The sequence below is a fragment of the Amia ocellicauda genome, chromosome 8 (assembly GCF_036373705.1).
Source record: "Amia ocellicauda isolate fAmiCal2 chromosome 8, fAmiCal2.hap1, whole genome shotgun sequence".
NCBI lineage: Eukaryota > Metazoa > Chordata > Actinopteri > Amiiformes > Amiidae > Amia > Amia ocellicauda.
Genome location: NC_089857.1, coordinates 23,934,719 through 23,948,175, shown reverse-complemented (window position 1 = coordinate 23,948,175; position 13,457 = coordinate 23,934,719). Strand labels below are relative to the sequence as shown.

The window sequence follows — 13,457 nt, the reverse complement described above, 5'->3', positions numbered from 1 at the left end:
ATTCTGATAAGCTCTGTAGAGCTGTCTTATAGATACAATATCTTGGAAGTGGAGTACAGTTATATTGCTTTTTCTATATTTTACCAAAGGTTTATATTGTCTTTGATTGCCTTCAGGGCATTTTATTTTTTTTGTCTTCCTTGTTTCCTTACTCCGAAAATAATCTCACAAAAATAGGACTAGGCTATATATCCTTTAATCATTACCTGAATCCTCCTGCTTCCTCTCTTTCTAATGATACCATCCATCACTACCATAACCATAGGCCGTATTTCTAATATATAGTATCTTTAACACCTAACCCTGAGGCCACATTTCTAGCATAAACATAAAAATGTTTGTAACTTTGTAATACATAGTTATATGATCAAGAGACAATTCATTCAGCTGCAAACACTCAATCATCACTCAGTTCAGAGGTATTTCTATAGAAGAGGTGGATCATCTGAAATGCAACTTTTTGTTTTGTTTCATTTGAATCCCATGCCACACTGGTCTGAAGAATAAACACCCTTTACACCCACAGCAAACTGCAGTACTTCTTCACAACCTTTGACAAGACTATAAAGTTCAGAAATCCTTGGGGATAATGCATTGAAGTATTCTTTCAAACAAAAGTATTGCCTGGGTTGACAGAAATTAGTTACTAAGTTAGTGACTTGTTTATTCCTGCTTTAAATTCAGCTGGTGATTGACATAACAGTGAAGTTCATTGCAACAGAGTACTGTGATAATATTGAAAAAACAATGCTTAAGCAGTTATTTAGGATTTCAAACCAACTAAAAACAACATGCAGCCAGAGCAGACTCTAATCAAAAGCAATTAAATCACTACAATTCTAACTGAATTACTGTGAATTACATGTAATGCAGATTCAGCATTTGTTCTTCATTTGAGATAACAATCTTGGGCTGCACATTACCTTATTAATCAAACTAATGGAAGCTCCTAAATAATAAATTAAATTAAGAACAAGCAGACTCACATAAATACTACTTTTTCAAAGCATAGTCTCTATTACAACCAGATCTACAGGCTCATTGAAAAAAACAGCTTATATAACCTACAGAGTTATCTCATTGTTAGTCTTCTGGTTCACAGTTATGAAACAACATGATTATCATATTTTTTGTCAGGGTCAAAGGCATCCTACAGAAGATAATGAATCCAGCTGGCACTTCTGGCATTTCTGTGGATGTCAGAAATACTAATGTTGTTAGTAAGGTATGCCAATGCTTTCTCTCATTTGAAAAATTCACAGAGAGAACTGATGCCTCTTTATGAAGAAACATTAATCAGTGCCATCTCCCCTTTCCTTCGAGGCAGATCAATGAAATACACTGCTTACATACAGAGCCCAGAGTTCTTCTGAGAAACTCTGAAACCATATAATCAGACATTTCACATAAATTATCATTTACACTGCAATCCCCAGGACAGGACATGGATACATATAGCATTAAACCTTCTAAAAATAAGTATTGTTAATTACTCGGAAGGCAGCACTGCAATTGTATAATGTATTTTTGTTACCAAATGTAAAATATGCCCTTTTTATAATTATATAAAATAATAATGTCTGTGCTAGACTGAAATCCATGACAAAATGGTGTTGAGATTAATGTAAAAAAAAAAAAACAGAATTACAATTTGATTAATAAGAAAAATAAATAACATACTGTACATTACAGACAATGCAAATTTGTTTAACTATAAAATGTTCGGGGGAGTATGGGTGTGTATGATAACCCCCTTCATTTGAGTTCGGCACACAATCGCTGCTATGTCAAGACTTATTTTCCATGTGTGGAGTTTTGTTTCTGCTTTGCTTCTGAATCTTTGGTACATTCTTCTGATGTATAAATAACATGTAGGATCACAGCTTTTGAGAAAAATATAAAACTCAAATACTACTGTAGCAAAAATATTAATAAAAAAATATGAATGTGAATAACAACTTAGGCTTCTAGAAATCACTCACCCATTTCACATAGTACATTTTATTCCTCCAATTCTCTCATTGAATTTGATTGAAACTGCATAGAACAGAACACTCTATTATTTGTATTATTATTATTTATTAATTTATTTATTAGCAGATCTATTGAAACGTTGCTTTAACATGACAATGCATAACTCAGTTGACACACAGTTCACTATAGAGGATTGTGTATAGGCTGGCACAAAATACACTAATGTTCTTGAATGAACAGATTTTGCTGGTGAATATTTTATTTTTACCAAGGACACTTTCCAGTCTTTTATACCTTGAGGGCAGGCATAAACCATGAAAAAAGAGCTACTGGTAACACTTTTATCTATTCTAAGATGGCTCTTCATATTTCTTGACTATGGCATCTTCTGTTTTGTTGTGCAGTACTTTTGAATCAGTCAGTGGAGCTCAACAGGGTGCTTAAGATTTTTTTTTTTGTTCTCTTCCTGCCTACATAATTGATGCTTTGCAATAATTTGAAGAATTAAAATAATTTGTGTCCAACGCACTCTACGCCCACCTTCCTGCCGAGTGACGCTCAGTGAAACTCATTTTAGTGAGAGTCTGCTACAACGGCTGTTAAACGTCATACCTAGTCACACAGCATTGTGTCTGTGAGTGTGAAAGATGACCTGTATATGTATTTTCTGTTTCATCAGCTTTATACCACACTATAAAAATATGTAAATAAATTAAATTATAATATGATATAAATTAACCTTTTAATCATATCATTATATCTTAAATGTATACATGTAATAATCATCCATCCATCTTCAAAACTGCTCATCCTGGTGAGGGTAGCAGGGAAGCCTGAGCTGATTCTGGCAGGCATAGGCCGCAAGGCAGGAATATACCCAGGATGGGACGCTAGTCCATTGCTGGGCAACACACACACAGGGCAATTTCAAGTAACCAATCAACCTGAACCACATGTCTTTGGATGGTGGGAGGAAACCAGAGTGCCCGGAGAAAATCCACATGGACACAGGGAGAACAAGCAAACTCCACACAGACAGGTCCCCAAGCCGAGACTCAAACCCTGGATCCTGGAGCTGTGAGGCAGCAGCGCTAACCACTGCATGTAATAATCAATACAATAATAATAACTGAGTAAAACCCTTATGGTTTATATGTTGTCTCGAGCAGCCACACATCATAGTGCTTTATCAGTAGTGTGCAATATATAAATGGTATTAAAAAGAGATGTAAAATAAGCAGTGTATTCTATGAATTGAAGGGGACTGTTAATATCACACTCACATAATAATATGTATTCTCAATGAAAGGGACATTTTTCACTGGAATATTTCCCAATTAATCTGACATAATTAATTTGATCCTCATTCACAAAGATTTCCTATAATTGCAATCTGTTATTGTATTGAGGGAAGCAGCGGACAGCTTTCACGATCTACATGTTCTTTTCAACATTTGTCCTCAAAATAATTGAGCATCTCTCAGATCTCCTATCAGTGTCCCTTTGTAATATAAAAACACCTTATTAGGTAAATATACATTATTACCGAAGAAACATGTGCATATTAAAGATTCTGTTTGGATGAATGGTGTGCCTGACCCCATTCGTATTTCCTTAGCATTACATTAATTAGGTAAGTGTATCAAAAATGAGAACAAATGCATGAACTTTCAATACGAAAAGACAGGAGAAGTGTTTAGGAGTCAAACACAGGACAGGTGAGAGAGAGAGAGCTATTGTGTTGTGTTTTTACTTTCAGAAAGTCTTAGCATTCCTAATCTTGTTTTTAGATTTGTCTTAATTGAAGAAAATCTTATTCCTAGTTTGACTTAATTGTAGTTAATTCAGTCCAGCTGTTGACTTGGTTTGACTAGATTGAAGGAAAGGAAATGACATTGAGGCAGAAGAACTCAAATTAAAACCTAGTAATGAAACATAATCTTTGTGGGTTAAATTATTGAATAAAAGATGTGGAGGATTAGTGGTAGGAGTGTGTTACAGACCACCCAATTCAGATATTCAGAAAGATGCTGCATTGTACAGTGTAATCAGGACTGCATGTAGCAAGGATGTGGCTGTTATCAAGGGGGATTTAAATTTCACAAACATAAACTGGGAATGCCCAGTTGGGACTACAGAAGCAGAAACAGAAATGGTTGAGATGGTAAATGATTGCTTTCTAACCCAGTTTGTCAGGGAACCAACCATTGATTTGATCTTTTCAAATGACCAAGACAGAGCCAGAGGGACACTAGTTAGAGAACCAATGGCAAACTGTGATCACAATATGGTTAGCTTTAAGGCATACTTCCAAAAAACAAGGACCAAGTCTAAAACAATGGTCTACAATTTTAGAAAAGCAAACCTTGAAGGTATGAGGCAGCACTTAGAAGAGTTAGACTGGAGCACACTGGATACAGATTCAGTTGAAAATGGATGGTTATATTTTAAGAATATACTACTTTGTACCAAAACTTAGCAAATTGAGGACCAAAACACATTGGCCAAAATGGTTTAATAGAGGTATGCAAAAAAATATCAAGAGAAAGAAAATGTTGTATAGCACATACAAAAGGGATGGGGACGAAACAAAATACAAAGAATATGTTGAGCTGCAAAGAGGAAAGCAAAGAGGGAAATAGAGAGAAACAGCTATTGCAGCTAAAACTAATGCAAAGAGCTTTTTTCAATACTACAACAGCAAGAGGTCAGTAAAGTAGGAAGTGAAACAGATAAAGGGCAAAAATTGAAGTATCTTGGAAAACAAACAATATGTGGCAAATGTTCTAAATTAGTATTTCACAGAGGTTTTTATAGAAGAAAAAATGGCCACAGGTTAACAATCAGTCCAATCAAACCCTAAGACAGATCAGGATAAATGAGGAGGAGGTACTAAAGGGACTAGCAGAATTAAAAACAAACAAATCACCTTGGCCAGATGGTATATTTCCTATAGTACTTAAATAAATGAGGGAAATTAATTATAATTAATTTCACGTGCAAGGTAATACATGCAGGTAACAAAAATGTCCACTATAATTACACTATGGGAGGAATAGAACTAGATGAAGTATTGCATGAGAAAGACCTAGGAGTCTATGTGGACTCCTCACTTTCTCCATCCAAACAATGTGGGGAAGCAATAAAAAAGGCAAACAGACTGTTAGGGTATATTGTCAAAAGTGTAGAATTGAGAACAAGGGCAGTAATGTTCAGACTGTACAATGCACTAGTTAGAGCTCATCTGGATACTGTGTATAGTTCTGGGCTCCACACTTCAAGAAAGATATCAATGCTCTAGAGGCAGTTCATAGGAGCGCAACCAGACTTATTCCAGGTTTGAAGGGAAAGTCCTACTTGGAGAGACTGAAGGAACTGAACCGTTTCACCCTGGAACAGAGGAGACTACGGGGGGACTTGATCCAAGTCTTCAAAATCATGAAAGGCATCGACCACATCAAACCAGAGGAGCTTTTTCAGATCAGCAGGGACACACGGACCCGGGGACACAAATGTAAATTGGGCTTCAAGGCATTCAAGACAGAAAACAGGAGACACTTCTTCACACAGAGAGTCGTCACAATCTGGAACAAACTCCCCAGCGATGTGGTTGAAGCTGAAAATTTGGGAACATTTAAAATCAGACTGGATAGGATCCTTGGATCACTCAGTTATTAATGGACACCAAACAAGAACAATGGGTCGAATGGCCTCCTCTCATTTGTAAACTTTCTTATGTTCTTATGTTCTTAAAGCTTTACATTCTGGAAGTCATTTTTGACTACTGACAGTTTTTATGTTTATTTAATTTATGAATACATCATCAAACAATCAAACCTGAAGCATCCACGTAAGAGTACTATCATAATGGTTCATTTAAGAAATGGAAAACAAGTCATTTTTATAAATGTTTAATCCTATCAGAAAGTATTTTGTGTCTTGTCTTGGTAACTTTTGTCTTGGTCTGGCTTTTATCCTTTTACCCTAAGGGATTTAATTGATATACGCTAATAATGATATGTGAGGTGAATACAGTGAAACTTTATTTAACAAGTGGTTTCTGTATAATTACATATTATAATTTTTATTACATCAGATTAACATTGTGCTTTATCAGTTGCACTCTAATAGTGTATCACTTGATAATATGGACACCTAGGTGAGATTCTTACTTGTACGTGCTCTTCTGTGAATGGAAACATTTTCCTGAGCTGTAGCACAACAAAACCACACAAGGTTAATGTGCATTGTAATACACCACTACCCTTTATTTATGTGATGTTGGGTGAATATAGGCTCTTCTGGGGTACAATAAAATGGAAACCCACAAAAGGAATTTGAATTAGGGAATTTTGCTATTATACATACATATATAGATATAAATGTATGGGTAACAATTTACAATAAGGTACCATAATTCCTCATGAATTCATATATGAATACCATAAGATTTAAACATCAATACATCAAGAACATCATGTGAGTTCTGATGTTGAGCACATGAACCTAACCCTAACCCTGTTATACATGTGATTAACATAAGCACTCAGATGAAATGCATGACATATACATGTGTTTATCCTGTGGTATTCATATATTAATTCATGAGGAATCACGATACCTTATTGTAAAGTGTGACCGATATAGGTATGTATAATAGTTAAATTCCCCAATATTATATATATAATTTAATATAATATAATATTTATATATATATATATATATATATATATATATATATATATATATATATATATATATAACTTTTAGTGGGGACTGCTGACCGTGAGATATATTTCATAACATAACACACTGGTGCAAGTACATTATCTGTAGAAGAGGTCAGCACAGGTACCCAGCAATGTAGGTATCCATCAGCTTTATTATTACCTGACCCTACATGGTTCTCTTTTTCCAACCTGTGAATTGATTATTAGTTTGAGAATGTCTTATTGTAGTTATGTTTCCATAAACATTTGGTTGAATAGGCAGACAAATTCCAGTTTGAAAATTAATAAAATGTCTTAGTTATTTTGACAAAATTATTAAATTAAGATAGGTGTCCCTTACTTTTATTGTTAATACCCAATATTCAATATGTGACCAATATGAATTCAGGGTTGTATGAACAGCTAATATGAGGATATTTTTTTTTGTTTGTTTGATTGGAATCCCCAATCTACCCACATCCAATAACAACTTATGTTTTTCACAATTTTACCAACAAACATCAAATGTAACAGAACACCATGTGCAAAGCTTGACCCCTTAAATAGTATTGTAGAGAACCTAGGAAAGAAGGTGAGGAATACTTATAGAATACTTCAAAAATAATGCACGCATCATTTTCTACCTGTGCAGACCTTTAATTTGTATCATGCTTTTTATGTTTCATATTTTATAGAAAAAGCATCATTAGATTCCAAAAGTGCATTTGTACCATTATAATAACATTGAACATCATAGGTAGAAGAGATGGCAAAAAACAGGACAAGGAGGATAAAACAAGATGTCTGAGCACACATCTAATGAAACTGAAAGATTTTATTATAATAATTAATTTTATTATATTTATTTATTATTTTATTACCTTATTGATAAGCCAATTATTTCTGTCTTGAAGACAACTGGCTGGACCTAATTCAGTAATTGATCAATTCAGTTGGGTTGTACTAGCACCAATGGTTTAATCTACAATACATATTGATACACATCAATGAAGGGGAAATGGAAGTGAATGAATACTGTACCTTGTTTACCTGTAAGGAACACACACCTGACAAAAGGCAATCTTCACATCCAGGATAGGTTCGCTGAAGTAATACAAGAAATGATGGCTCATAAATACCTGAAAGCAAAACAAAAACATAATTGTTAGAAAAACAGATTTTTTTTTTTATCAAGACAGTACAATTACCTCCACACAATAATAAGTAGGGGCCCCCATGCATTTTCTGCTATTTTGTGTATTATTATTATTATTATTATTATTATTATTATTATTATTATTATTATTATTATTGCAATTCAACTATGCCCTAGATGTCCCCTGCAGCCTCAATAGTTATGGTAGTTTAATTCACAATTAAGAAATCAACAAATTGCACTTGACCGATTGACTAATTAGAAACATAAACTCTATTTACGATTATTCTGAATAAATTGATGCAGTAAAAGAAACATCGAGAGACCTAAACATGGAGTCAAAAACATTGCAATCAAAAAGCATTTCATAGCAAAATTATACACCGGTATTCTGTACACATATAGACCAACAATAGATAAGTAAACAATAGACAGACATATTACCAGAATAAAACAAGGAAAACGAAAGTTCATGATTTACAAAGACCTCCCGTAAAAAGATAATGGAAAGAAATGTATGAATGCAGACAATATGTAATTTTTGTTTTGATAGATGGATTTCTTTGTTCTAAAACTTCCCTGAAAATATGATAATCCCAAACTATGTGGATTTCTGAACAAACTATATATAATATTTAATTTATCCTATAAGCTTTACAGTCAGGTTCTTAAAAGCTGAAAACATTGCTAGACAGCAGATTGACATAGCACTGTACATGCAAGTGTGGCAAATCAATATCAGGAAGTGTTGCAACCTGTAGAAGGTAGCAGCATTTTTGTTTTAATGTGAGATGCTAACATTTTTACTGAATTATGAAAACACTTCTAGAAAGTCATATGAAAGAATGCATGTTCACTGTGCAAATTGGCAGAGAATGAAGTACTCTTTGCATATGGTTATCACTAGCACAGGAATACTCAAAGTAGTATTGGGCTTTGGCAACCAAACATTGGCTCTTTAACAAGCTATAATGTTTTGATTTTCACCTCTCTTATCCTGTCTAGCATCTTAAGAGCACTGTAAATATTTGATGGAATTCCTACAAGCTTTAAAAAATGTTCACTGTTCAAACACATGTGGTGATAAATGTAATAATTTTACTGGAAAACATTAAAATCCAGCTTGTGGCTGTTGGATATTACAGTACAGGGATTTGCTGAGTATGTAAAGAACTGTAAATGTGACACCTTTAATCTGGAAGTTAAACTGCTACACAGATATACTGTAACAGCTGTCAGAGCTAATGTAGTAATCTGTGAAGGTTTTGTTCTCAGACGGTTCCTACCCTGTCCACCTTTCATTTTTTTAACTAGGCTACTAGAATCTGATCATCCTAAATCAAAGTATGTCCCTTAAATTAGGCAATGATAGTAATCAATATTAAACAAATAAATACTAATATATAATAATTATTTGACCAAAATGGCATGGTTTTCAAACTGGGACAAAATGTTACAAATAAGAATAATATGTTGATTTATCTAATGACTAAGCCCATTTCCTGTAGTCTGGGGCCCGTTCTTCAAACGTAGATAACTATGTTATCCAGCTAAGTTTCAGGATAACTTGGCATAAACTCTGGATTTTCCGTTCTCCAAAGTGAGCTTAAAGTTCAGCCAGCTCTGTTACTAGAGTAACATGTCCAGCATCTCAAACCTGCTCCCTGGCAGGTTAACTTGACGTTAGGTGGCTAAGAAATGGAATGGATTTAATCCTGCCCAATGACATGACAGCGGACATGCCCCCAACAATGACACGCGCTCCTAGCAGATCCAGTAGGCGTGGGAGTGACCTTAATAAGCAGGGTTGTTCGTACATAGAGGAATTTTTGGCGCCCCCCAAAGAGGTTTTAACGAGCGCCAAAGGAAAATCACCAACACCAAAATTATAAGAATTAAAAAAAAAAATGCATTTCAAATCCTCTCCGAATGTGTTTAAGGTCCGCCCTTTGCAAATCGTCCCGCACACTTGTTCCCTCGTTCCCTTCCCTTGCGGGGCGGAGGTACTCCAGTGGCATCTTAAGCGCTGTCCCAGACCCTGAGGGAGCGAGTGAAGGAGCCGAATCGAGCCGTTTGTGCTTCAATGCTCCCTTCATCGGAGTGAACAATAGAGCGCACTGATCCAGAAGTGTTTTAGCGCTGAAGTCCCAGAACTCTTTGCGTTAAAGGCAGAGACAAGATAAGTGGGGAAATTATAGCAGCAGCGGGGGGGAAAACATGTAATGTTAGCTACACAGTTGTAGAAATTGTTAAATGATGTATCAAGGAAATAATACAATGATTATATAATCATGATTTAAATATACGATTAGAAAGTTAAACCAAAAAATGTTTGGAAACTATCATTTAATTACTGAAGTAGTATCCTATAAAACTAATTAACGAACAGTGTATTTCACAATTATTATTATTATTATTATTATTATTATTATTATTACTACTACTACTATAATTAAATAGAGACAGATGACAAGAAAAGACTGCGTAGGTACTTTTTCGGTCAAAGGCAAAGGCACTGAATCCTGGCGCTGAAGTGAGTCCCATTGCGCGCTTTAGCTTCACCTCCACCCTCCTCACTCAAGTGCACTCTGTGACGTCAGCACTACGTCACGCAAAGTGTACACTTGTCGAAGGGTGTAGGAGCGAGTGTGCGATTTGGTACGCAGCCAGGGAAGGCAGAATAGACGCGATACAGCAAGAAAACCAAATACAAAGTAGAAAAATTGAATCTGACACAAAAAAAAACTACCTTACCCTTCAGAAACAAATCATAGATGCTGAGTCTGTTTACAGCACTATGATAGCCACTGACAGTGCTAGAATAAAATGCCATGGCAGTGTGCTGGCTGGGATGAGTTACTGCATCAACATTGACAGGAGCTGTTGTGAAGAATAGCCTGTGTCTATGTAATGCCTGAAGTGACAATATTCAAAAGCCAGATGTTTGGAATTCTGTTTCCCTGTTTAGTATTATTTTTTACTTGTATATAGTTATTCTGGTTGTTGGTAGTCTAATATACTACCATGGCCTTGTCAGATCCTTTTATTTAGTTAATAAAAAGAGGAGGGTGAAATGCTCTGAAGCAGTATGTGACCTCTACAACTGACTGACTGCCCTCTCCCAACCCCACACCCCTCTCCCTCAAACTTACTTCCCCCCCTTCCAATGTAGTAATAAAATTATTATTTTTTAAAACAGTTTTGTTAATGGGGTTTCATTTATTCAAGCATGATAGACATTTTTGTTTATCAAATGTTCAGAAATAACAAGACAATGCATAGATTTCTGTCATAAGGTAAATCATTGCCTTTACCGTACACGGACCGATCATGCTTACTGTCGTGCGTAGTCACCCCCCAGAGGCCTCTTCTGAGCCAGGAAAAACCCTGATAAGGCATGCTTTTCAGCAAGAAATAATTCTTAGAAATTAAAGATTCTTTAAATCATACAGATTATTATTTATATCCCCTTTGAGTTTTTGATGATGTTGTTGTTTGTGTCATTTTAGAGTGTTGTTAAAACATTGTCAGGAGCATAGTTTCCTTTAAGAAATATGTTTATTGCATCAAATGCATCAGGGATCAGCCTGTGAATACAAGGAAATAATCAATAAGTGTAGACATGACAACTAAATATCCAAGTTCACACTCACAGACAGCTTCTTTTACAACAATTCCTTTTCCTTCCTGATCTTTAAGGAACTGTAATTCAAATAGGTCTAACCAGTCATTACATTTAAATAAGCTGAAAGCAAGATCAAACACAGTACATGATCCAACAGCCTAGAAATAATATAGATGGCTTAATGATTAATATTTATTTCTATAAGGTATACTGTTGGCCAGCACAGAACTCTACGTAATATCTGCATAAGTCTGGGATACATTATATTGAACACAACCACGTTTTGGGGTCAATGACATGACCAAAAAAAAACCTTTTAACTTATTTGCAATTGTTTTTCAGGCTTCTTCCCTGGCTTTTGCAGATGCAGCAGTATTGGCTTTATTTAATATAATGTAATTTTCCTCTTCATACCCTTCCATAATTAGCTGCTGTACAGCAGCGCTGAAATAGGCGCTCTTTTGCCATCGCCAAATCATGTTTTCGGTGCCACTGAGCATCCTTTTGTATCCAAACGGGAATGCACACTTATCTGCGATAAGTGACCTCTGGTCTAAGCTAACAAGCTAATTACACCTCAGATAAGTGTTGGAAGAACCGAAAATCCCAGATATCAGTTCATCTGGATACTGTGTACAGTTCTGGGCTCCACACTTCAAGAAGGATATCGCTGCTCTAGAGGCAGTTCAGAGGAGCGCAGCCAGACTTATTCCAGGTCTGAAGGGAAAGTCCTACTGAGAGACTGAGGAACTGAACCTTTTCACCCTGGAACAGAGGAGACTACGAGGGGACTTGATCCAAGTCTTCAAAATCATGAAAGGCATCAACCACATCAAACCAGAGGAGCTTTTCCAGATCAGCAGGGACACACGCACCCGGGACACAAATGGAAATTGGGCTTCAAGGCATTCAAAACAGAAAACAGGAGACACTTCTTTACACAGAGAGTAGTCACAATCTGGAATAAACTACCCAGCGATGTGGTAGAAGCTGAAAGTTTGGGAACATTTAAAAATAGACTGGACAGGATCCTTGGATCACTTAGATATTAATGAACACCAAACGAGCACGATGGGTCAAATGGCCTCCTCTCGTTTGTAAACTTTCTTATGTTCTTAATCAATCAATCAATTTAGCCATGTATGAAGAACGGACCCCTGTATTACTATTCTTACTATTGTTGCTGTTGTTGTTGTTATTGCATCTCAATGTATTGTATTGTGTTGGATTGTATTTGATACATTTTGCTTAACCTTTATGATAGAGTGGAATTTGAGTGCTAAACTGTGTGACTGCCAGGATAGTACAATGCAAGGATTTCATTTCTGTAAAAATACAGAAATCTCACTTGCAAAAATGAAACCTGTGAAACAGTAAATTACAATATAACCTATATCGAAGACATTTCACTTTATTGATTTCCTTTTTTCTTACTTCAGAGGTGTATCTCCTATAATTGGCAAATATAAATTGAATAGCAAACAAATATAACAAAGAGATTATGCCAAAGAGATTATGCCACTTTCATATCATGTTGACGTTAAGATCAGGGTCATGGGACTATGACTGTATCTATCACTCTGAGGTCATTTCCAAGACTGAATTTCAGTAGCAAAGACTTAGATGAAACACATAAATATTGCATTTAACTATCTTAAAAGGCTGCCTGCATCTTATTGTGGGCATTGCAGCTTTCAAATGATAAACACCCAAATATAGCTTCTCAGTTGTTGGGACCAGAGAGTTTGGTAGAGAAATTAATGAAAAACTAATTCTAACTAATGGACTAGCTAACAGAGCTTTCCTGATTCCGACAATATACTTTTAAAATAAAAAATATAGAAGAAATAATACATTTATATATGTAATATTTCAAAATAACACGTTTTCAAAAAATCCACTATAAGTGTACAATGTATTGTAAAATGTTACACTAAGGGTACATAATATATTATGTTTTTAAAGATGTAGATGTAGTTTCAACAGGAACAGG

The 13,457-nt window shown here is 35.3% G+C and overlaps 1 protein-coding gene across 10 annotated transcripts in view; it reads right to left on the bottom strand.

Annotated features, from left to right (window-relative positions):
- Positions 1-13,457, bottom strand: part of mapk10 (mitogen-activated protein kinase 10) — a 128,131-nt gene that overhangs the window by 57,541 nt on the left and 57,133 nt on the right. For 8 of the 10 annotated variants that reach the window (XM_066710759.1, XM_066710758.1, XM_066710757.1 and 5 more), the window contains exon 2: positions 7,751-7,822. In XM_066710759.1, coding sequence (XP_066566856.1) covers positions 7,751-7,822 — 72 coding nt within the window. Of the gene's footprint in view, positions 1-7,724; positions 7,823-13,457 lie in introns of those variants that run through there. The other 2 variants (XM_066710762.1, XM_066710756.1) reach the window with 2 other exon arrangements.